The following is a 21775-nucleotide window of genomic DNA, read 5'->3' on the forward strand; positions in this document are numbered from 1 at the left end:
ACCTTGAGCCCCACCTGAAGAACCCCTTCTCATTCCAGTTCCACAGCTCTGCCAATGCACCTCACTCCCAGCCTGCAGCTCCTGCTATCCCAGTGCCTGAAACATCATTCTGAGCCAGGCACAACAGATATTTTGGGATTCTTCATGTTTGACTTTCGCTCTGCTTGAGGGATAGTCCTCTCCTTCCAGGAGCGATAAAAGCTAAGGAAGGTAGCAATTAAAAAGCATTTGTTCCATCATTATTTTGCAAATGATGCACTTGTGCTGAGACACTGCTATCCAGTAACAACCCTGTATAATCACATCTCCCAACAGAGGCTGGACAAGGTAGCTATGTAACCTGTTCCAAGCAGCAGAAAGGATGGGAGATACTGGACTTGACAGAGCAATGATCTGGTTTGGCATGTTAAGAGGCTGGAAATAGAATTAGATGTACCACCTGGGTAATGAGGCCTGACTTCTTAAAATGAAACCACCACCCAGCATCAAAATAACCCAACCTGACACACAGTGGCTCCATCTTCTCTGTGCTAGTTGTCACAAAACATTTTCCCCAGCTGAGTTGCTCTGCTCAAATGCCCGGGTCTGAATGAGCTGCAGGAGCCTCTAGTTGTCTTATTTTAGCCCATACCCAGGGCTGGCTCTAGCCATTTCACCGACCCAAGCATGGTGGCACGTTGTGGGGGGCGCTTTGCCACTCGCCTGTCCCGTGGCTCCGGTGGACCTCCCGCAGACGTGGCTGCAGATGCTCCACCGGAGCTGCCTGCCGCCCTCCCAGCGACCGGTAGAGCGCTCCCTGCGACATGCTGCCCCAAGCACACGCTTGGCGTGCTGGGGCCTGGAGCCGGCCCTGCCCATACCATGCTGCTTTCATGCCTGGCTTTGCAAGGAAGACTGCAGGGTAAAAATAGATGGTCATTTTCTCCTCTTATCTTCCCCCACCCTGTTCGGGAGTTTCATCCTGTACTGATCCCAGGGGGTGTGTGCACACGCGCACACTCTCTCTCTCTCTCCGTAGCGATATCTCTGCACAGATAAAGCTCCCTGGTGCAGTTTGCATTAGCATCAGGAGCAACAACAATGGATCCCACTGGCTACAGTTGTTCAAAAGAATGGTCCCATCAGAAGCTACTGCAGAGTCCTTAGGGCAGTAGTAGGCAACCTGCGCCCGTCAGGGGAATCCGCTGTCAGGCCGCGAGACAATGTTTGCATTGACCGACCGCGGGCAGGGCCGCCTGCAGCTCCCATTGGCCAGGGACAGCGAACCATGGCCACTGGGAGCTGCGGGCAGCCCTGCCAATGTAAACAATGTCTGGCAGCCCGCCAGCAGATTACCCTGATGAGCTACAGGTTGCCCACCACTGCCTTAGGGGAAATGCTGGAACAAGAGGCATTTTGGCAGTCTCCGCTCACTCAGCGTCTGGACGTCTCTGCTCAGGCTCCTGGCCTAGGGTCAGTTTTTGCTGTGTAGCAGGGTGGCTTTGGCCTTGTGGGCTGGAGGCCTCAGGCAGAAAAGTCCCATTCCTGCCAGAATGGCTCCAGCCCGCCCGTGCCACGAGACTTGATGGGGCCTGATGAAGCACAGCTCATTCCCCTAAAAAGGGCAGCAGGAAGCTGCAGAGAGTGAAAAACGCTCCTGCAGGGAAGAATCTGACACAAGGGGAACTGAGAAGTCAGAGCCAGGACGCTGAACTCCAGCCTGGGCAAGCCTGGGAGAGATTTGACCTGGACCCAGCTCAAGGAAGGGGGATGGGGAAGGGAGACACTGAACTGGTATGTTGAACTCAGACCTGAATAAATTGGACCCTAGAAGGGGTGTGTCTGAAATGCTGTGAATTGTGTGGTTCTTCAGGGGTCCTGAAGAGTGGGGAGGTAGAGGCAGGGTGCTGCAGGGCTACCTCTAGCCATTGGGTGGGCAGGGGGCATCTCTTTTGTTTTATATTTATCCTTTTGAATTTTTTTTTTTGGTTGTTCTGAAAGTTTTGGTCTGAGGAACTTGAATCGGGCCCAGCAGAAAGACTGCAAGGTTACATAGGCTGGAGCCAGTCCCTGTAAGTGGGAGATGGAGCTTGGTGAATAATAAAAAATAAATGCCATGCACAGTGATAGGAACCCTAGGTGGAGGCCAGGGGTCAGCGGTGGGGGAATTATCTGAGGTTATTTCAACTCTCAAGAGACTGAGCAGAGCCTCATTTCCGCCCTGCCCTTGTCCATCTGTATCTAATTGAAACCTGGCATGGTGCCACAAGGGGCAATTATTGGATGGGGGTAGCTGGTAATACTGAAACGCTGCACCAGCCCAGGTGTGTGGGGCTGAGGGCTGGAGCAGCAGTGAGAGCTGCAGGGCCAGGACTGAGGAAAGCTGGAGGAGGGAATACATCAGCTCAGAAGCGAGACATATTGGTAAAGCTGAGCCAGGATCTGGATCCGGAATATCTCAAACCTTTGTACTGGTGACCCCTTTCACACAGCAAGCCTCTGAGGGCAACCCCCCTTATAAATTAAACACACTTCTTTATATATTTAACATCAGTATAAATGCTGGATGCAAAGTGGGCTTGGGATTGAGGCTGACAGCTCACCCCTCCCCCAATGTAATAACCTTGTGACCCCTGTGGGGTCCCGACCCCCAGTTTGAGAACCCCTGCTGTAGTGGGAGTGGTGCAAGGCAGGAGTGAGGTGCATCTGCAGAGCTAGGGAGCCTGTTTCTAGCTAGAACTTTAATCTCTCTGCTCTAGCAGTTCTACTGCCAGGAAGGTCCCTAAGCTTTATGCTCACATTCCAATTTGAAATCACCACCCTCTCACTGCTCAGCTCTGTGTGCTGGAATGGGTGTGTGCAGGCCTAATGCAAAGCCACCTGCAGCCTTGTGACCCCCGGCGTGAGGGACACAATGGGATTGGCAGACTGAGGTGTGCAATAAATGCATTGTCATAAATCGGCTCCTAAGAAGTAAAATACAACCCTAAAATTTATTGACATTTGCTGCTGTCCTTTGTGTCTCTTCCATAAGTGCAACTGACAGTAGAAAAGCCAGAGGAGGGATCTTTAAAAGGAAAAGCAGGAAAGGTGGTTCACTCCTCTCCTCCCCATACCCGCCCACTGCCTTTTGCTCATATTGCAGTGACTTGTTGGAAGAGAAATATTACCCCAGCAGCCAGCGCCACTCTCCCTGAGCAATACAAGAACTGTGAAGTTATGAAATTGAGGGCACCTTCACTGAGAAATCGATTAGCAAGCTGAGGGAGCTTGTGAATTGGATGTCTGGCCATTTTCAGTAATAAATTGTGAAATAGTCTGTGAATAAGTGGTTCACAGAGATCAGAATTACCCCCTAGGAAACGTCTGAGACCAGGAGATACATTACGGAGCGAGTGGCATCCTAATGTTGAGCGCTTTGCCTGTTAAATATGTATGTTATCCCTATAGTGCTTCCTGAAATTAATAGCATTTTATGGTTGCTTTGGAGCTGGTGTATTTATACCAAGATCCGTAGACTCGGCTGGTTCACAAACAAAACACTAATTCCTGGGGAGAGGGCTGGAGAGAGAGGGAGTTTAATGGGCTTGCATGCACCGCCCTAACTCCATAGGCATGACATTGTCAGCCTTGGTTTCTCATCCAGCAGACCCAGACCCAGGTGCTCTCTCTCATCCACTCCCCGCCAACACCCAGAGCAGGCCGAACTGCCTTCTGCGTAGCCATACGCGAATGGCCTAGGTTTGACCACTGTGGGTGCTGGATGAGCGTGGATCCCTCAAGGCAGGAGGCACAGGCAGGGATGTTGCTGGAATTCCAGCAAAGCCTCCATGCACTAGGGTGAGGTCTGGGGCACCTCCAAGCTAGGACTGTAGCATTGTGCGAAACGTTATCCAATGGTTCAGTCTAATAGACAGTCTTTTCCTCAGGTCAGTCTCCTGTCCTGCCCTTGTCTCCTAGCGCTCACTTGCTGGATAGCGTACCTTGAGCTTCTCAACACTCCCCTTATGTATCTTCTCTCTCCAGCCATTCCCACATCTTCCTGGTTCCTTTCTATTGCCATGACTGACAGCCCAAATGTGTTGCTTTGTGAAAGGCTATGTTTTTCACTGCATACTTTATTGTCTTCACTGGCATATGATGACCTCATTCATCACAAGAGATAAGAAGAAAGATGGAACCTTCCTGTGTAGAAGCCTGTTAGAGGGCTGCTAATATTAAGTTTCAAGGCCTCATTGTGCTGGGAATTGTACCCACATATAATGAAAAGCGGGTCCTGGCCCAAAAACTGACTGTCTAAGAGTGGGATGAGGAACACTAGTTGGAGCAAAGAAAGAAAGAAGAAGATAACAATGAGACAATTTGATTATCGTAATAAACGGTGGTTCTGTATTTGACAAGCAACCTGGGATCTCCTGGTGTGCCATATATCTTGGGCATTAATCAGTGCTTCAGTGTGGAATGCAATAATAATAATAAATTAAAAAACATAGTTTGCTTTCTGCATCTGGACATGATTTTCTCAGAAAAGTAATGGCCCATTCTGGATTCCAACAGGAGCCGGGTTATCAGCCTGATATCTCTGAACCTTTTAAGGCATCCAAGCTGGACATCTTTAAACTAAAAAGAGTGGCTATTTTTGAGCATTAGGGGAAGTGAAATCATTTGGACTCAGAGGAGAGCAGCCCTCTGAGTGTTTCAGAAAGTTCACTGTGGAACATTCCTTTTAGATGTGCTATAACTTACAACCCTTCCTGGCGCTGCCTGCAGTCGGCTAGCTAATAAGGCAGCACTTTGCTGCAGTTTGTCAAATTTTCAGAGGCTTTTCCGAATACAAAAGTAATGAGAACAGTTCAGAAGAGGGAGAGAAGGCCCCAAGATCACATGGTGGGGTACTTAGGCCAGCTTGCTGTGCCCTTCCTGAAGTAATGTGCCGTAGCTTGTTAGAAACCACCAGCTCCATGCAATATGCCCACGGTGCATGGGCATCTACCCCACACTAACTACAGGTGCCCAGGGTTGGAACCACGGGTTTGTTGCTTGAGCGGCCAGGGTGATGCCTGGTTATTGAAAAGTCCTGGGCCCTGATCCTGGGCTGCATCTGAGCTGACCTCAGTGCAACATGGGAGTGGGAAAAGATGCCAAAAGCCACCAGTACCGCTACTGGCTAGCATAAGTTAGAGCCACCCTGGAGCTGCTGTAAATTATTCCTGCTCTTCTGACTCCAGTGCCAGAGCACCCCCTACCTCTTGGGCATGCCCTCTGCAGCGGCAGCCAAAGAGGGAGTGGGGGCATATTGGGCACTAGGCCAGTGAACAGGGCAATTCCTCTGCCACTCAGTTCGGCTGCCTTATGGCCAGAATCAAGCTGTGGGTCAGCACTGGAGGGGATGTTCCTGGGATACTGTGGGGCATGATCAGAGCCAGGTGTTTGTGGAAAACAGGCCCTTTGGAACCGCTCGCAGGAAACCTGCTTAGGGTTCAGGTTAGGCTCTTAGGCACCTCCCCAGGGATCAGTCCATTTGTGTATCTAGTGCCTGCTATTTGGGGCTGATTTTTTTTCCCCTATGTATTTTTATTTTTCAGCACCCTTGTTTTCATTTGCAGAGCATGAAATGGTTGTTTTTTCTTTCTCTCTCTCTGAAATCCCGCTGAATGGAAAACAGTTGGCTGCTCAGAAGAGACAAAATTAAATTTAGTGGGGTAAACAAGGTTGCTAATTAGCTGATGCACCATGCAACGTTAATTTATTCCGAACATGTCGCAGTGCCAACCTTGCCTGCATAATGCGTGTCACATTGCACAGGGTTACCTGCAGGAACAGCCACCTGCTTTCATCACTTTTCTGCTGGAAATGGGACTGGCAGCCTGCCCTTAACTGTGGCTTTTTGCTCTGCTCTCGCCCGTCTGCGCAGGAAGAGCCCTTCGTCATGTTTCGGAAGTCAGACACAGCTCTCTTCGGGAACGACCGCTTCGAAGGTTACTGCATTGACCTTCTGAAGGAGCTGTCCCACATCCTGGGCTTTACCTACGATATCCGCCTGGTGGAGGACGGGAAGTATGGAGCACAGGATGAGAAGGGACAGTGGAACGGCATGATGAAGGAACTCATTGACCATGTGAGTAAGACACGTGTGTGTAAAGCTACCGGTAACTAGGGGATAAACCATGCTGCAGCCTGAACTGTGGGTCAGGACACCAGGAGTGGGCTGACGTCCCCCCTGCTCTGGCATCCCAGAGCTCCGTATCTTCTCCAGTGTATACTGAATGTACTCTATAGTACAAATATTCTTGATTGTTGCCAAGGACCTCTTCCAGCTTTTCCACAGTCATTGAAAGAAGAAATAAATTAACCCCCAACAGATGTCTTCCTTTGCATCAGTGTAGGACCAGCCGGGTAACAATCTGGCTCTAAACCACCCCTTCTAACTCCAGCTACTAGCACAGGGGGCATGTTGGGCGCATGCCCAGTGCCAGGGGCTTTGCCAGAGTGCAGCAATGCCCTGGACATCACTGACCAACGTAATGACCCATGGGGCTGTTTCTTGCTTCAGTGCTGCTGAAACTCCTGGTGGCTGTCAAGTCACATCTGGGGTGGAAGCATCCCTCAGCAGCTCCTGGGCTTGGGGGGTGGGTGGGGACAGGCTGGGGAACAGAATAACAGAGATAACCAGCTGCCTTAGACTCTGTGCCCTCAGTCTTCCTATTTTTATTGTTACTTGGCCAAGCCCTTGATGACACCCTGACCTCAAGCCCCGGTGCCGAGGGTTCTTAAAGACGTGGTGGGGAGTAGGCCACAACGCCTGGTGTCTTCAGCATCACCTGCTTCTGAGAGGACGACATGGAGCTATTCCCTTCCCGAGTGCCTGTCCTCTGGGCTAACAAATGTACAGCAATCAACGAACTGGGCAGATGGTCCCTGGTGCAGGGGCAGTGTTTTGCCAGCCTGGAATAGCATGGACAAGCGTGTTGCATGCTTGGCTCCATCATTTAACCATGCTGAGTCTGAAAGGGTGCAAAAAGCACGGTCCCAAAGAAGGCTAATCCCCTTATGTAGAGACCTGCTTCATTGTGTGCCACAGAGTGCCCCGGGCTGGTGGTGTGCAACAACCCCGCCATCCTCCCCTGCCCTATAGCATGGGATCACTGGCCCTGGCTTAGCAAGGACTCCTGTTCAACAGAGCACATGTTTATCTGTGAGTGTTTGCTTCCATTCCACGGACTTCAATGGGACTCAGGCATGTGCCGAAAGTTAACACATCCTGAAGTGCTTTGCTGCATCAGAGACAGTGTATCTAAACTCTGGTCCCTTTTCCAACCTGTGGCTGAAAGATCCCAAGCAAATGATTTGCCCTTCACTAAGCACTACATGCAACTGGCTGCGCTGACTATGCCACCAGCTATTAAGCAGAAAGGAGTCCATTGAGCCTGCTTTAATCTTTGATTATACCTCCTAAACTTTCCTAGATGTTTCTTTCCACCCAGCCTTCCTGTCACTCAGAAGCCATGACAGTTGTCCTTGTGCTGCTGCCAGTAATTTGAAAGTCTTAGTTGATCACAGCTCCTGGAGAAAATCCTGTAATGCATGTTAACAGCTGAGATGCTGTAGTCATCAGTCTTAATACAAAGAGGCCTCTTCCATGCCTGTGATCAGGGTGATGGGGGGCTCTGCCAGTGGGTGATTAATAATTGTGTAGAGGTGTGTGTGTGTGATTGCATGATAATAGGGTGGGAAATTGTTAGATACAAGGCACGCTTTCTCTCACACAACTGTTTGCTAGGCCGCCCAGCAGTGCGGAAGAGAGAAAACAATCAAATTCCTCCTAAATCTTATCTTCCAAAGGAGACTTAATTATAGGCCCATTTGTAGACTTGAAATAAATCCCACTGCACTTTTTTGCAAGACTGGGGAAGCATTAACTTCAGTGTCCTGACCTGATTCCAGTTCTGCTATTTAACTTCACAGAGGGCATTTTCGATACTATTCTGCCTCACTTCCCATCCTAAACTGCTGTGTGTGGTTACCCTGCACTCTTACACCTTTCACAGCCTTCTGCGGGAAAGGCTCCAGGGAACTGTTCAGACACTGTCTGGGATTTGCAACGAGGCAGCAAGGAGTTAAGTTTCCAACTCCCATTAAAGGGAGCAGCCAGCGCCCTCTGGAAAAACACAGCTGGGCTCCATCACCCATTTTCCCTCCCACTCCTCAGCAGTACATTCAGAAAACTGATGCCGTAAATAAACCCCTGTGGGGAACTACCTAAACAGATCACCTTATCTGGCTTGACTCAGGTGAACCTCACACTAAAGCTCAATGCAGCTAAATGTGTGACCCAGAGCCATAGGACATCAGCATGATTTATTTTTATTATTTCACTGGCTGTTTCCTTCATTGCTGGTGAGCACAGAAGTATGATATCTCCTACTTCTCTGGCTTAGTGGCATGCTTATTTATTGGCAGCACTACCTTGTTTTCTCCCTGGCTCCTAGGTGAAGGAATGATCACTACTGCAACATTTAACAATAATATCTAGCACTTCTCTAGCAACCTAATCCCAGGGTCTCAAACTGCTCTACGAGCTTTCATGACAACACTTCTGCCAATCACCCCAGTGGCTACTGTCCTTAGTTTACAGACAAAGAAATTGAGGCATGAACACTTTGCTGATGGGCACGTGGTACATCAGTGGCAGAATCTGAACCCAGTCCAATGTCCCATCCACTGGAGCATGCTGCCACTCTCAGGACATCTCCTTCCCTTTCTGAGGCACACCTGGGTGGCGGGAGGAATTTTCCTCATAATTGCTTGTGATGCACCATGCCAGGGTGTGTACTAGCCGAATGGCAGGCACCCCAGCTCTCTGCCAGTATCCAGACTCAGTGAGACAGGGGCTTCTGTTTCACGAGGTGGAGAGAGTTCTGCCTGCAACGCAACTGAGAGGAGCAGATAAGCCAAATCAGTGGAGCTCCTCAACATCCGGGCAAGCTGAATCAGTCCGGTACCCCCCCCATGAAACAGAGCCAGCCCTGTTGCATCTCCAGACCCTGTGGCGCTGCATTCTCACAGGAGCAGGCTTTCTTGTGAGATCCCAGGGACTCCAGACCGGGAGTTCCCCGCCAGCAGCTTTTTCCAGGGAATGCTTCAGCCACAGCCCAGGAGCACAGCTGATGATGAGGGAAAGAATAAAAGTGACTCAATACCTGTAGTAAGGGTTGGGTTTGGACTGGGCTCTGTACATGGAGCAGCGCTGAGGACAGATGTGTGCTGGGAGTGTTTGGTCTGAGTCCCATCCTTAGCTGAGACCCCTCATTTTGGAATTAGTGTCTGGATGCAATGTTGGTTGGCACTTGAGATATACCACGGCAAAGGGTCTCCGCCTCCCCCCGCCCCCAGGAGACAGAAACTGTTGAACTCTCCCTCCTCCAAAAAGAGGATGATTACACACCCCTGAAACCTGTTACATTCGCTGGTTGAGAATCCGTAGGTGCTCTTGATAGACAGGCAGACCAGTGGGTAGGTTCTGAGTTCTCACCGGGCCTAGCACAATAGGGTCCCTGGCTGGAGTTCCTGGGCGCTTTGGTAAGACAAACAACATTGGGATAAATGCGTGATCGGTAGCTACAGGGGTCTGTATTTGCTTCGCGAGAGGGGTATATGTTGTGCTAGATAGGACGTTCCTCTCTTTTTCTAGCTAATCCTCCACCCCACCATTAGCATTCCCAGCAGACTCCACACAGAGCATTCCCTTCCATTTTTATGTGGAGCCTAAAACATTTGCAGAGAGCTTTGTGTGCTTGGTGTACCCCAGGTAACACAGCCACCTGGGAGACTTCTGAAGCAAAAGATGCTTTGGAATATAGAATGTCATTATGGCTTTGTTGCCCCTGGATCTGAGGGGGAAACGTGGGAAAGGAAAGCAAAGGGTCCAGAATCCTGAAAGCTTTACTCCTCTGAGTGACACTTCACGATTTCATTAGGGTGAATAAGTGCGACTCCGAGTGACAGCTGCCAAACATCTGCTACAGAAGAATCCTGTATAGTATCAAAGCTCTGTCTAGTATGTGTAACAAACAGGCAGTTGTGAATGATTAAGCTCTTCTCTAGTCTTGAATCCCAGAGGCATTACCTGCTCCTAATGATCTGCTCTCATGCTTTATGGAGTGACCCTTCAGTGGAACAGAGGGTGAGAGCAGGTGTGCTGGGGACAATTTAATTTATTAATAAATTCAGCTTATTTTCTAAAATCATCTGACTCGCAGAAGGGGGGTAAAAACCACGTCACCAACCAGAGCAGCTGCGTTCTTTCTTCCACTGCCATTTAAAGGAGCCCATTAAACACTAGTGCATTTCCAGTGGCAGCTTTACTGAGTCCCAAAGCAGCCAGAAAGGCAAATTGTCTGAGACCTCAGCTCATGGCCAGAGGTCCCTCAACTTCCTATTGAGAAGCGTTGCTTCCAGTGCGTGCTGTGATCCCAGCAGCCAGCCGGACAGCGGAGGAAATCTTGTGTTTTTGTGATGCTCTTATTCCCAGAATTGAGTCTCTAGGAGAAGCAATGATGACAAAGGGGTCTAGCTTCTCACAGTGCGGGGAGTGAGACAAGCAGCCCTGGTGTTTTGGCATCACAGCTATTTTGCATCTCTTTCAAGTGATTCAGCCTCCTAAAGTGCCTCTAAAGTTCCTGGTGCCAATCTGAAATCATTGCCTAAGCAAAATAACGTGTGTAGCCGCTGCGATACTCTTGTAGCTTATGTGAGGGAAATGTAGTTGCTGGGTGACTCACGTCAGTAAATTAGCTTCTCTGTGAATAGCTAATAGGCTATTGCCTTGTTGTTAATCACAGGACTGGGAGTCGAGATCTGGGTTCTGTTCCTGGATCTGCCTCAGACTCCCTGGGTGACCTTGTTCACATGGTTTGTGCGTCAGTTCCCCCATCTGTAAAATGGAGATGGTTCTAATTACCTGCTTCACACAAGTGCTACAAGCTTAATGTTTGTAAAGTGCTTCCAGTGCCTCAGTGGAAAGCAGTGGTGAGGTGAAAAGTAGAGCAGGGGCATGTCAAGGTAGCTGCAGTAGGGAATGTGTCCTCACTACTTACCAGGAAAGAAGCAAGCTCTTGGATTCAAATCTTGCCTTCATATTTGTGCTCCTCATGAAGTCCGCAGAGCACAAAATGTGACCCTGGCTGGTTATGATGGTTTCCTATGTGGCTAGTGCTGTGGGAGATTACAGTAGCCTCCGTATGCTGGGCAGGCTACATTACAGAGTCCTCATTTTGCTAGAGAAACTAAAATCCTGTTTTGTTTCAGCTGGCAAGCTGAGTTAACCCCTTAAATACAAAAAACCTGCAAAAAGACATGAGACTGTCTTGGTTTTCTAACCGTGCCCAGCTCCTCGCGCTTTTATGCAATTATTTTCGTCTGTGCCTCCTAAACCAAGATGCCTAGCTCTGTAGCCTTTTCCTCTTTGCATGTTCTGCATGATTCCCTAATGGAACTGACTGGTACCTCAGTCTCTGAAATGCAACACACACGGCTGAGCAGGTGTTCTGAGGCTTTTTTTTTTTATGCTACACACGTTGCAGGAGAAGGTCAGGCCGTGGGGCAGGAGATAATGGAGCCTGGATAATGAAACATAATTTGAATATGTAGCATATTGAGATACAGAACTAAGGGTCACTTGAAAATACCCATAACTAAAAAATGGTTTGACAAATTGTCTTCAGCCTTTCTCAGGCAAAATTCTAGTGGTCCCTTGGAAAAACTATTCACAGAAACAATCTGAAAATAGTTTTCCTTCTGCAAGGGTCCAAGAGATGGGGTAACGTGGCTCATAATTAGAACTCCGTATTAGCTCTATCTGTTTATATACCTACCATAAAGATTGACTGGCTTTCCTGTGAGGAAGGAGGAATGTTGCCCTGGGGACAGACAGCTTACTGACACTGTATTTCACAACAGAAGAGTTGTTTGCCTCCAAGTTTGGGATATACTCTGCTTAACATTCACATAGAAATATTGTGACTTGAAGCACACTGGGAGAGGTTCTGCTGTCACTTACAGTGGAGTAAATCCAGAGTGAATCCACTGAAGTCAGTACAGAGAACAAGGAAAGAGACCATCCTTGACTTTCTACACTAGATATTGACACACATCAGCCATTCACACTCAGAATGGCAGGACAAGGCATGGACCATGGGCACTCAACAAGGCAAAAAGTGTTCTTGGTCTTCTCAGCAGGATCCTTCTGGTTACTGATCTGAAAGACTTTGTCTACATTAGAGTATTGAACCAGACTGAGCACCAGAAGCTGAACCATGCTGAACTGGTTTAAGGACCATTGCACATTTGCACTAGCACTATTCTAAGTGCATTGGGCTTCAGTGCCTGCTATGCGTAACCCAGGATTTGCAGTGCAGATCTGAGAAGCTGAGTATTCTGGGAGGTTTTGCAAGGGACAGCAGTAATGGGAAAATTAGTTTGAACCATTTCAGCCAGAGTGTATCCAAATTGGCACTAAACTGCTTCAGAGTAATTTAGCTCTGAAAATTCATAGTCTACTTGGTTGGCACACTGTAATCTGCTGGAGCACTTTTGTCCGTGCACAAAATATTATAGATGTGTAAGGGGACCAATGGATCTTAGCACAGAACACTTCTGTAGTGCAGACAAGGTCTAAACATCCCTTAACAAGTAAGCGAACAGAGACAGCTGAAGAGAAAATTGGCCAAGAGAAGACAGACCACCTCTCAGCTACACCACATCAGATCCTTGTTCTGGAAGATATTAAAGGGCTGTAATGAATTTTTCTGCTCTGATCAGTCCAAGGTCAGATTGAAACGCCAAGCCATGCAAAGTGTAGGGAGGGTAAAGATACATGATTTGGAAGCACAATATAAACTCACTGTGATTTTTGGACCTCTATACCAAAATAATTCTGAGTTTTCTATTAAAAGTGAAAATTAACATAAGGGGTTAAACCCTGCCCCCAGTTCCACTGCATAATCTAGTCCTAAATGCTTCTCAAAAGCTGAGGCCCTCCAGAAAACCAAATCCATCCAAATTGCATCCGACGAAGTGGGTACTCACCCATGAAAGCTCATGCTCGAGTACGTCTGTTAGTTTATAAGATGCCAAAAGACTCTTTGCTGCAAATCCATCCAGTGGCAGAAGTCACTGAGCAGCAACTAGTCATCTCTAATTTTCAATCCTCAGAGAAAGACATTCCTGACAATGCAAAGAGCCTTATTTCTGCTCCTGCATACCCCATGCTGCTGGCTATGAACGTTAGAGCGAGCTCTGTGCATGGTGAGCAGGCGTGGGGTGTGATTATGGCCTGGAATTCCATGATGCCGTCAGTCTGGTGTGGAGTCATTTTGAGAAATGCCAGCCAAAGCATAACAAACTCCAAGGGCAGGAAGCTGAAGATAGGCAAATTCAGACTGGAAACATGGCAGACGTTTTTCACAAGGTGGATAATTAACTATTGGAACAACTCCCTAAGGGTTATGGTAGATTCACCATCATTAGGTGTTTTAAAGTCAAGATTGGTTGTTTTTCTAAAAGATCTGCTCTAATTCAGGGACAGTCTCTCCTGGCTATGCAGGAGGTCAGACTAGATCAGTGATTCTTAAACTTCTGTACTGGTCACCCCTTTCACACAGCAAGCCTCTGAGTGCGACCCCCCCCTATAAATTAACAAAAACACACTTTTTTTATATATCTAACACTATTATATATGCTGGAGGCAAAGTGGGCTTTGGAGTGGAGGCTGACAGCTCACGATCCCCTATGTAATAACCGCATGACCCCAGTTTGAGAACCCCGGTCTAGATGGTCACAATGGTCTCTTCTGGCTTTAGAATCTATGAATATGGAATAGACTGTACGAAGCTACATTTCTGTCTACTGGAATGTGGGAGGAGTCCTAGCCATCCCAGATTTTAACCCGTGCCTCACATTTCCCTGTGTTTGTGTCTGGGACCCTGCATTAGCAAATCCCTACAAGCTAAAGGAAACTTTGCTGTGCTGTAATGCAGGAAAGGGGATTTTGCTGGATCATGGCTGGATTGTGGGGTACAGGGAAGAACCAAGAGCAGCTGAGACTTATGTGTTCCCTAAACACGATTTTGTTAAACAGGATTGATAGAAATCTGCTATGTTAAATGTTATAGATTCTTTCAGTATTCCTGAAGCGTTAGGACCCCAGCTCCTACTCTGCACCTCTTTTGCAAGTGTAATGGGAAGAGTATTACATCTCACTTTATAAAATATGGTTTTGAAGTGTGACTAAAATTTGACTGGACTTTTTAGACACACTGTTGACAAGTGCAAATAATAATTTTTAAAGTGCTGTGAAAGTTTCAGATAAAGGGGATATATAAATATGCAAACATTAATTAGCATCCCTGCAAGGTGCTTTTAATGGAAACATTAAATGACTTGCCCAAAGTTACAAAGCAAGTGTGCTGCAGAGCCAGAAAATGGACATAGGAATCCTGACTCCCACTCTCATTCTCTGCACTAGACAAAATTTCCTCTTGGTTCTTATTAGGCAATGCTAATGCCTTTTTTCCACCACTGACTTTATCATTATCTTGGAAAGTATGAGAACCTCAAGGCAGAGGGCACTGCCTGACCAAGGCTCTGAGGCCCTGTGGTAATACAAATAAATAATAATAATAGGAGCTGATATGGGAGACCTTGTTAGCCTTGATTAATTCATACAGATAGGGTCAGTTAAACCTGGTACAATGCCTTTAGTAATAGGATCATAACCATTCATAATTTATTTCAGCCATCCACTCATTAATCTGCTCCACAGCGTGCAGAAAGTGGTGCAATGCTTTGGAATATTGTAACTTCATGCCTTTGATACCCCCACCAAAAAACAAAAATGCAATAATCTGACGTGCTAATTTGCCAACTCACTGAAGTGTCTTTCATGCTGATTTCACTTCAGGGACCTCCTGGAACAGACCCTGTAAAACAGAACAACACAATAATTAATGGCATAATCCCATTAGAGTGACAATGGGAGAGAGCTGGAGATGGGTAAGAGGCAGGAAACATGAAGATAAGTGGCGACTCTCCCCTAATGATGCAGACTTGACCCTCTAGGCTGAATAAAGAACAGAGCATGTCAGGCACTACTTGGAGAGCATCTTTTCTTGGCTGTTCCTTTCACAGCATTAATTCTCCTGGTGAGATCTGAGTTTTGCTGTCTAGGGTGTGGACATGTCCTGCTGCCTCCCTCTAGCTCCCATAGTTCCCTCGGAAGGAGCAAGAGACACTAAGTCTGTGTGGCTGCACTGGCCCAGTTTGGGTCTGTGTGATACTGGCACTGCAGGCACCATTCGAATGGAAGACCAGCCTTAGCACCACCTCTCCCGGCACACAGTAGCTCTGGGTTTCTGCACCATCCAGGCTGCCTCACTGCATGATTGACAGAGATGGCCCCACAATGAAGAGAAAATATTCCATTGGATCATTTGGAAATCCCAAATCCATTGCATGAGATTAACTGAGCAACACTATTCCTATTAAGTAGTCCCATGGCCTGGCAGGCCTTAAACTAAGCCCTTGAGCCCAAGGGAAGAGGTGTTTGGAAGACTTATAGAAGGCAAGCAAAGCATAGCTGCTGGTCTCTGGGAGGTTTTAGCTGCAGCACTGCTGGCTCTTTGAATCCTCCTTTCTAGCAGGCCTGGGTTGGCGGGTGCTTGTCTTGGAGTGATTTATCAGTATTACCCAAACCCCATCTAAAGCCATTATTTATTTTATCCGTGGGTCGTTACATTTTATAGAACTGTTTATGTAAAACATTAAACAGGGAAACCGTTTGAGTGCAACCAGATGGGGCCTGTCTTCAGCAGAGAAGCATCCACAAATCACGCACAGAAGGAACAGCAGTTGATTGGCACCAGGGGAGACCCTGAGGTTAGGAGTCCGTGCTCACTGAAAGCTGATCAGGTGAAGGCTTCTGAGACCTGGGCTTGGATTGGCCCAGCTTCATCTCAGACATCCACCTCCTTCTCGGTGAAGCGGGCACAGCAAGGGAGAAGCAGGAGTCAGGTAAGACCATAGGATCCTGTGAGGTGCGGAGCACACAAGGTAACGTTCACCCCAGGTAGAAGACATGGGGCACACGGGTCTTGTGCTGCTGTCCTGGTGCAGCTCCTAAGTGGTGCACAGGGCTTCAGTAGGACGTTAGTGGTGCCTAGGCCTGGCAAGGCTGACATGGGACTTGTGTGCCCCGCTCCTCCGAACAGGATGAATTATCTCCTTCCTGAGACAGGAGGCTGAAATGTTATGATGATTGTTTAGTGTCTTGAATGACTGAGACTGACGGGAGATGATGTTGTCTCCGGAATGTCTGAGGCAGAGACGGGATTCAGCCAGTGTGGTTCTGGGGAAGAGCGCATGGGAGAAGCCACGGCCTGTCTGAGCATTGTGAAATGTAGCCAAGGAGAAGGGAGATGTCAGTCATGTTGCTTAATGCAGTGATGGAAGGTGCCCAGATACTATGGTACTGAGCACAGCACAGGGAGTAGAATAGACCCAGGTAATTCAGGGAAGGGGGGAGGGGGAGGACTGTAACTGAGGAAATTAGCTCCTCTAGGGCTGCAGCCAGAGCCCATGATGCTCAGAAGGGGTTAGGACACTTGCTGCAGTAAATGTGTAATGAAGGAATGTGCATGAGCCCTGCTCCCATCATGTAATTATAGATATGTCTGGGCTTTATACACATTGTGTCATTTCCCCAGCAGTCTGCAGTGCAACAGTGCAAACTCCAGAGTGTGACAGAGCTCTGGCTGTTTACTTGATGGTCTCTTGTTGTTTTTTTTGGAGCTATGTGAAATCACGGATCCAGACAGAACTGACCATAGGTGATAAAGGCTTAGTCTGAAAACCTTTGTAAAATTGGCTTGGTTCTAGTCTGGCCTTAAGCACAAGTAGGAAAAGCAACAGCAGCCTGAGCGACTCGTGGCATGACCCTACCTTCCATCTCCCAGAGGTGGGTCTGTAGCGAACAGCCTACAACCGTGAGGTGCAAATTGTACATCCTGTCCTGCTGGGTTTGCTGTGATCTTCAACCCTCCTAAGAACAAAAAGCATGGTCTGTGTGAAAGGTGTTTGGTGGCCTTGAGACCATTTCCAAGCTGACATGACTCTCATCACATTAACGCACCACCACAACTGCTACTAACTGCACCCCATGGTTGGCAGCTTCAACGGGGAAGCCATGAATGGATTGGTCCCTGGGGACTGAACTTGGTCTCAAACCGTGAGCAAAGCTCGTTTTGGGAAGGTTTGGGGTGCACTGATGGTGCAGGGATGGACACTTTCAGTGCCATGGTTTTATGGATAAACAGAGAACCTTATGGCTGTCAAATCCACCTCCTTTCGCCAGCAATGTGCATGCTCTCTCTCTCGCTCTCTCTCTCCAGACACCAACGACAACTAATGCAATTAAACCCACATTATGGATTCGTTATCCATAACATTTCATTTAAAAATTCAAGCTGTCTGACAACTGCATCTTGAACTCTCTTGTCGCTAGAGTGTGGGGCACGGCATTATTAGGACATAAAAGCAGCAGAAAAGTGGGTTATTCTTGAAATTTTGCACACACACATACAAAAAAATAAAACTTCTCTTGTGCTGAAAATAAGTGCCAAATTGGTGTGAAATTTCATGTGGGAAATAGAACGGCATGAAAAACAAGAGGGTTTCTAATGGAAATTCCTGCTGACCGATAAGTGTAGTGGAGACATAATATCTGTCTGCAGGGACGATTTATAACAGTTGATTTAACACTTTCACAATAAATGGACGTTTATTGACAGTAAATTCTGGTGGAATTACATATTATGACCATGTGGCCACGTTCTGATTAATGCTTTTGCGCGGAGTGCCAGGGGGGCTGTTTATTTCAAGTGCCTGTTAGCTGGGAATTCATTCGGAAGCCATTGCCTCAGGAATGGAAAGAACCCATTTGTTTGGTCCCGAGGTGTACTTCATATTTATTTCTACACTTCAGGGATTCAGCATTAAGGAGAAGGCATAAAATAGGAGGAAACACTGTGCTTCCAGCTGGCTTATCGTGCTTCTGCCTTTTGTGCGGGTTGGGGCGTCATTAATTAGGTGGATTCATCTTTTTAAATCCAGTGAACACAATGGAAAGGCAACATGGCCCTGTGGATGGGGCTATGGACTGCAGACTTAGGTTCTATTCCTGCTGCTAGCACCATGTTGCTGTGGGACTTTATGCAAGGCTCTTCCCCTCTCTGAGCCTCTGGTTCCCTTGTCCGTAAAGCCTAGTTAGATTGTAAAGTCTCCAGGGTAGGGACAGTCTCTTTCTATGAGTGTGTATACAGGACCTAGCACCATGTGGCCCTCATCTCAGGTGGGGATCTTGGCTGTACTGCCCTAGAAACAATGAGAGCGCTCTGTAGAACAGGCCATGTCCATTAAGGAAAGAGAAGCAGGAAGCCATTGCAATAGCAAGAAGCCCGGTAGGATGTGATGATGCTCATTTCCCATGTACAGCACATAGCTGAGTTCCTCCCTGGCTGTGTTTGCTTCACCACTGAGGTTAAATAAGTTCACTGGCCAAACACGACGTCTAAATGAAGCTGTAAGAACAGCCATTAAGAACCAGAGGGGTCAGAGTGTCACATGATGTCAGGGAGTGGGAAGCGTTGAGGGCGGCTCGGGTCACTACCTCGCCGTTATTCAAACATTAGTTCTCGCGCTGAGAGATTAGACAAGCAGAATGAGCAGTCGCTCACAAAGGGCTCTGCGCTGGGCTGTCAATCAGGGGAGTGGAGTGCTCAAAGGCATCATGACTCCTGGCCGGCTCAGTAGGCTGCAGCCCTGCGTATCATCTCTCAGTTCTTTGCTGGCCTCTGTGAAATGAGATGGTTGTCTTAGTCTGTTCATAATGGGCCTCCTGTGAGATCAGCCCATGCAGGGGGGTCCCAACCCTCCACTTTTCCCTCAGGCTGGTTCCCCAAGGTCAGAGCTGAATCTCATTGGCAGGGAGGAGCACAGGGGTGAATAACTTATGCAGCTACTGCCCAGGCTGTGACCCTTGATGCTTTGGTGCTCACTAAATAATAAAAGAAGATGCAGTCTCTGGCCCAGGGAATTTATGGTATGAATCAGCCCCAGGCACTTAATGCGCTGGCAACAGGTGCAATCTTGGAGTAGGACAGGTGTCTTCAGGGGCGCATTGCCCCCATGAAAGAAGCAGGAAGGAGGATGGTGCCAAGCAGACAGGACAGCATGGAGGAACAGACAGGAGAGGAAGGAGGCAACAGAGGGAGCCTTTGGGCAGCATAGACAGCAAGGGAGTGTGAGAGGAAGCTAGGTCGGAGATGTAGGCAGGGCACAGATGGGGAAGGCACAAATCAAGCTTGCCATGGGAGGGGAGAAGAAGCCAGTGATGGAGCCAGGCAAGAGAAGTGACCGGGTCAGAGCAGCGGGAGAGGATGAAGCATTGTAGTGGCTGTGTTTTATGTGTCCTTGGTAGGAAGAATTGAGAGCTGCACTGTCTGGTATTGTCCGTCAGGCACCAAAAGAACAATTAACTCATTAAATAAAATATGCATTATTTACCTGTCTCTCAACCAAGGCACACATAATTAGTTTATGCAAATACCTAGCTCCGGATGGTGAAATAATCATGGAAGTGTTCTATTTTCCTGAATAAATATGTATCTTGGGGCCGTGTTTGCCAGACAGGCTGTGAATGGCTGCTCCATGCCTCAGCTGTGGACTAATGAGCATTACCTACACTGACCCTTGCGAAGGGACAGTGGCTGTTTGGGAGCTGCTCTGACCCCATTCCCTTGCACAGCTGAGAGACCTGCATGGGGCCAAAGGTTTTTAATAGGAGTCGAACATCTCTGCTCAGAGTTTGGTTCTCCATTCACTTACACTGGTATAAACCAGGATTAACTCCACTAAGCTCACAGTGGGGTAAAATCTGGGTAAGGGAGAGGAGACTCATGCCCCTTTAAATACCGTGGGGGAAGTTTCCTTATTTAGCATTCAGTCTGCTGGACAAAGTTCTGCTTTTGGCTCCGATTCAGCAAGGCACTTAGGTATCTGCTTAACTTTAAGCAGATGCGTAAGTCCCCAATGAGGCACGAGCCTGTGTTGAAGTGGTTTTGCTGAGTCAAGGCTCCTGCGCAGCTGGGACTTGCAGTAATTCTGTGGCTATACTAAAAAGCCTTTTTGCTGTTCAGCAATGCAAAATTCTGGGATGAGTGGATGAAACATTCCGAGGCTGTAAGTGACGTCCTAGTTTGTCATACCAGAACGCAGCAATGAAAGCTTTGCCCCTGCTAAGCAAATCCTTAACTAGAAGCCACCTTCCAGAAAATCTGCATTGATGAGAAAGGATCTCAAAGTGTAGTTCTGTACTATGGGTACCAGCATTACCAACTAGCATTTCCATGCTGGTTGTCTGCTTCAGGCTGACATTGTTTAGGACACTTCAGCAAAAATGGCTCAGCCATTGCTCATAACAAGGTTAGAGGGAAATACGTAATTTTGCCCATGTTAAAAAATTCTGACAACTGTTTTGTTGAGAAGCTTTAGCACCTCTGTAGTTTGGAGCAGGGACCTGATTATTTCTGTACAGGATCATGAGGGAGTCCCCATCTAGAGGGAAATAATTCCCTAAATCCCCATCTTCTAAAAGATTTCATTGGGAATTTTCATAGATTTTTTTTTAAGGCCAGAAGGGATTATTATTCTGAACTCCTGATAACACAAGCCACAGAACTCTCCCTCCACCCCCTGTGATGCCTACTTTTAGCCCATAAAGTCTGGCTCAGATAGGCATCCTCACTGATTTAAAGATTTCAAGTGCTGGCGAATCCACAGCATCCTTAGGTAAGTTGCTCCAGTGGTTAATATGGTTTCATAATTTTTAAGTGCAAATGCTGGGCAAAAAATACAGGATAAATAATAATTAGATGGATTTCTTATGTGTGTGTTAAGCAGGGGCGGCGCTAGACATTTCGCTGCCCCAAGCACGGCGGCATGCTGTGGGGGGCGCTCTGCCAGTCGCCGGTCCCATGGCTTCAGTGGACCTCCCGCAGATGTGCCTGTGGAGGGTCAACTGGTCCCGCAGCTCCACTGAAGCTGCGGGACCAGCGGACTCTTGGCAGGCACACCTGCGGGAGGTCCACTGGAGCAGCCTGCCGCCCTCCTGGTGACTGGCAGAGCGCCCCCCGCGGCATGCCGCCCCATGCACGAGCTTGGTATGCTGGGGCCTAGAGCCGCCCCTGGTGTTAAGCACCAAGTGTGCATGACATCGAACAAGAGCGAAGTCCAGTCAGAGACACAGCACTTGCCCTGAGGAACGTGCGGTGTCACATTCATACAAACCAAGCCACCTGCTGATCTGTGATTGCATTTGTAAGACTTTTTATCGGATGCTGCCCAGGGTGGTCTGAAGCACGTGGTCAGTGAGGTAAGGTAGAACACGATCCCTCCCCAGAACAGCTGTGTTTCCCACTGGTAGGTTTTACAGCAGTGTATGTGCTCGGTTTCCACATGACAGAGATGTCTCAAGGATTGTGGTGTTTGGCGCACCCTTGAAATGCTATCAGTCAGTCATCCAGAGCAGCTGAATATTTTGCAGTTTCCACCTGCAGGGCTTAAACTTGCTGGGTGAATTTCTTGCTGCCAGGCAGCTGTTCATTGCTGAGCAAAGCTGCTCAGGACAGTGGTTTTAAGGCTGCACATTGTGGCTGTCCTACTCAGTCAGACAGGGAAAAGAAGA

General features: G+C 48.0%; 1 protein-coding gene across 4 annotated transcripts in view; it reads left to right on the plus strand.

Moving 5' to 3' along the window:
• Positions 1–21775, plus strand: part of GRIK3 (glutamate ionotropic receptor kainate type subunit 3) — a 228745-nt gene that overhangs the window by 165767 nt on the left and 41203 nt on the right. For 3 of the 4 annotated variants that reach the window (XR_003997315.1, XM_030539126.1, XM_030539127.1), the window contains one exon: positions 5894–6097. Coding sequence is in view for 3 of the 4 variants with exons in the window: in XM_030539126.1 (XP_030394986.1) it covers positions 5894–6097 (204 nt within the window). In the remaining variant the exon portion in view is untranslated. Of the gene's footprint in view, positions 1–5893; positions 6098–15805; positions 15937–21775 lie in introns of those variants that run through there. The other variant, XM_030539128.1, reaches the window with a different exon arrangement.

Source organism: Gopherus evgoodei, chromosome 20 (genome assembly GCF_007399415.2).
Source record: "Gopherus evgoodei ecotype Sinaloan lineage chromosome 20, rGopEvg1_v1.p, whole genome shotgun sequence".
NCBI lineage: Eukaryota > Metazoa > Chordata > Testudines > Testudinidae > Gopherus > Gopherus evgoodei.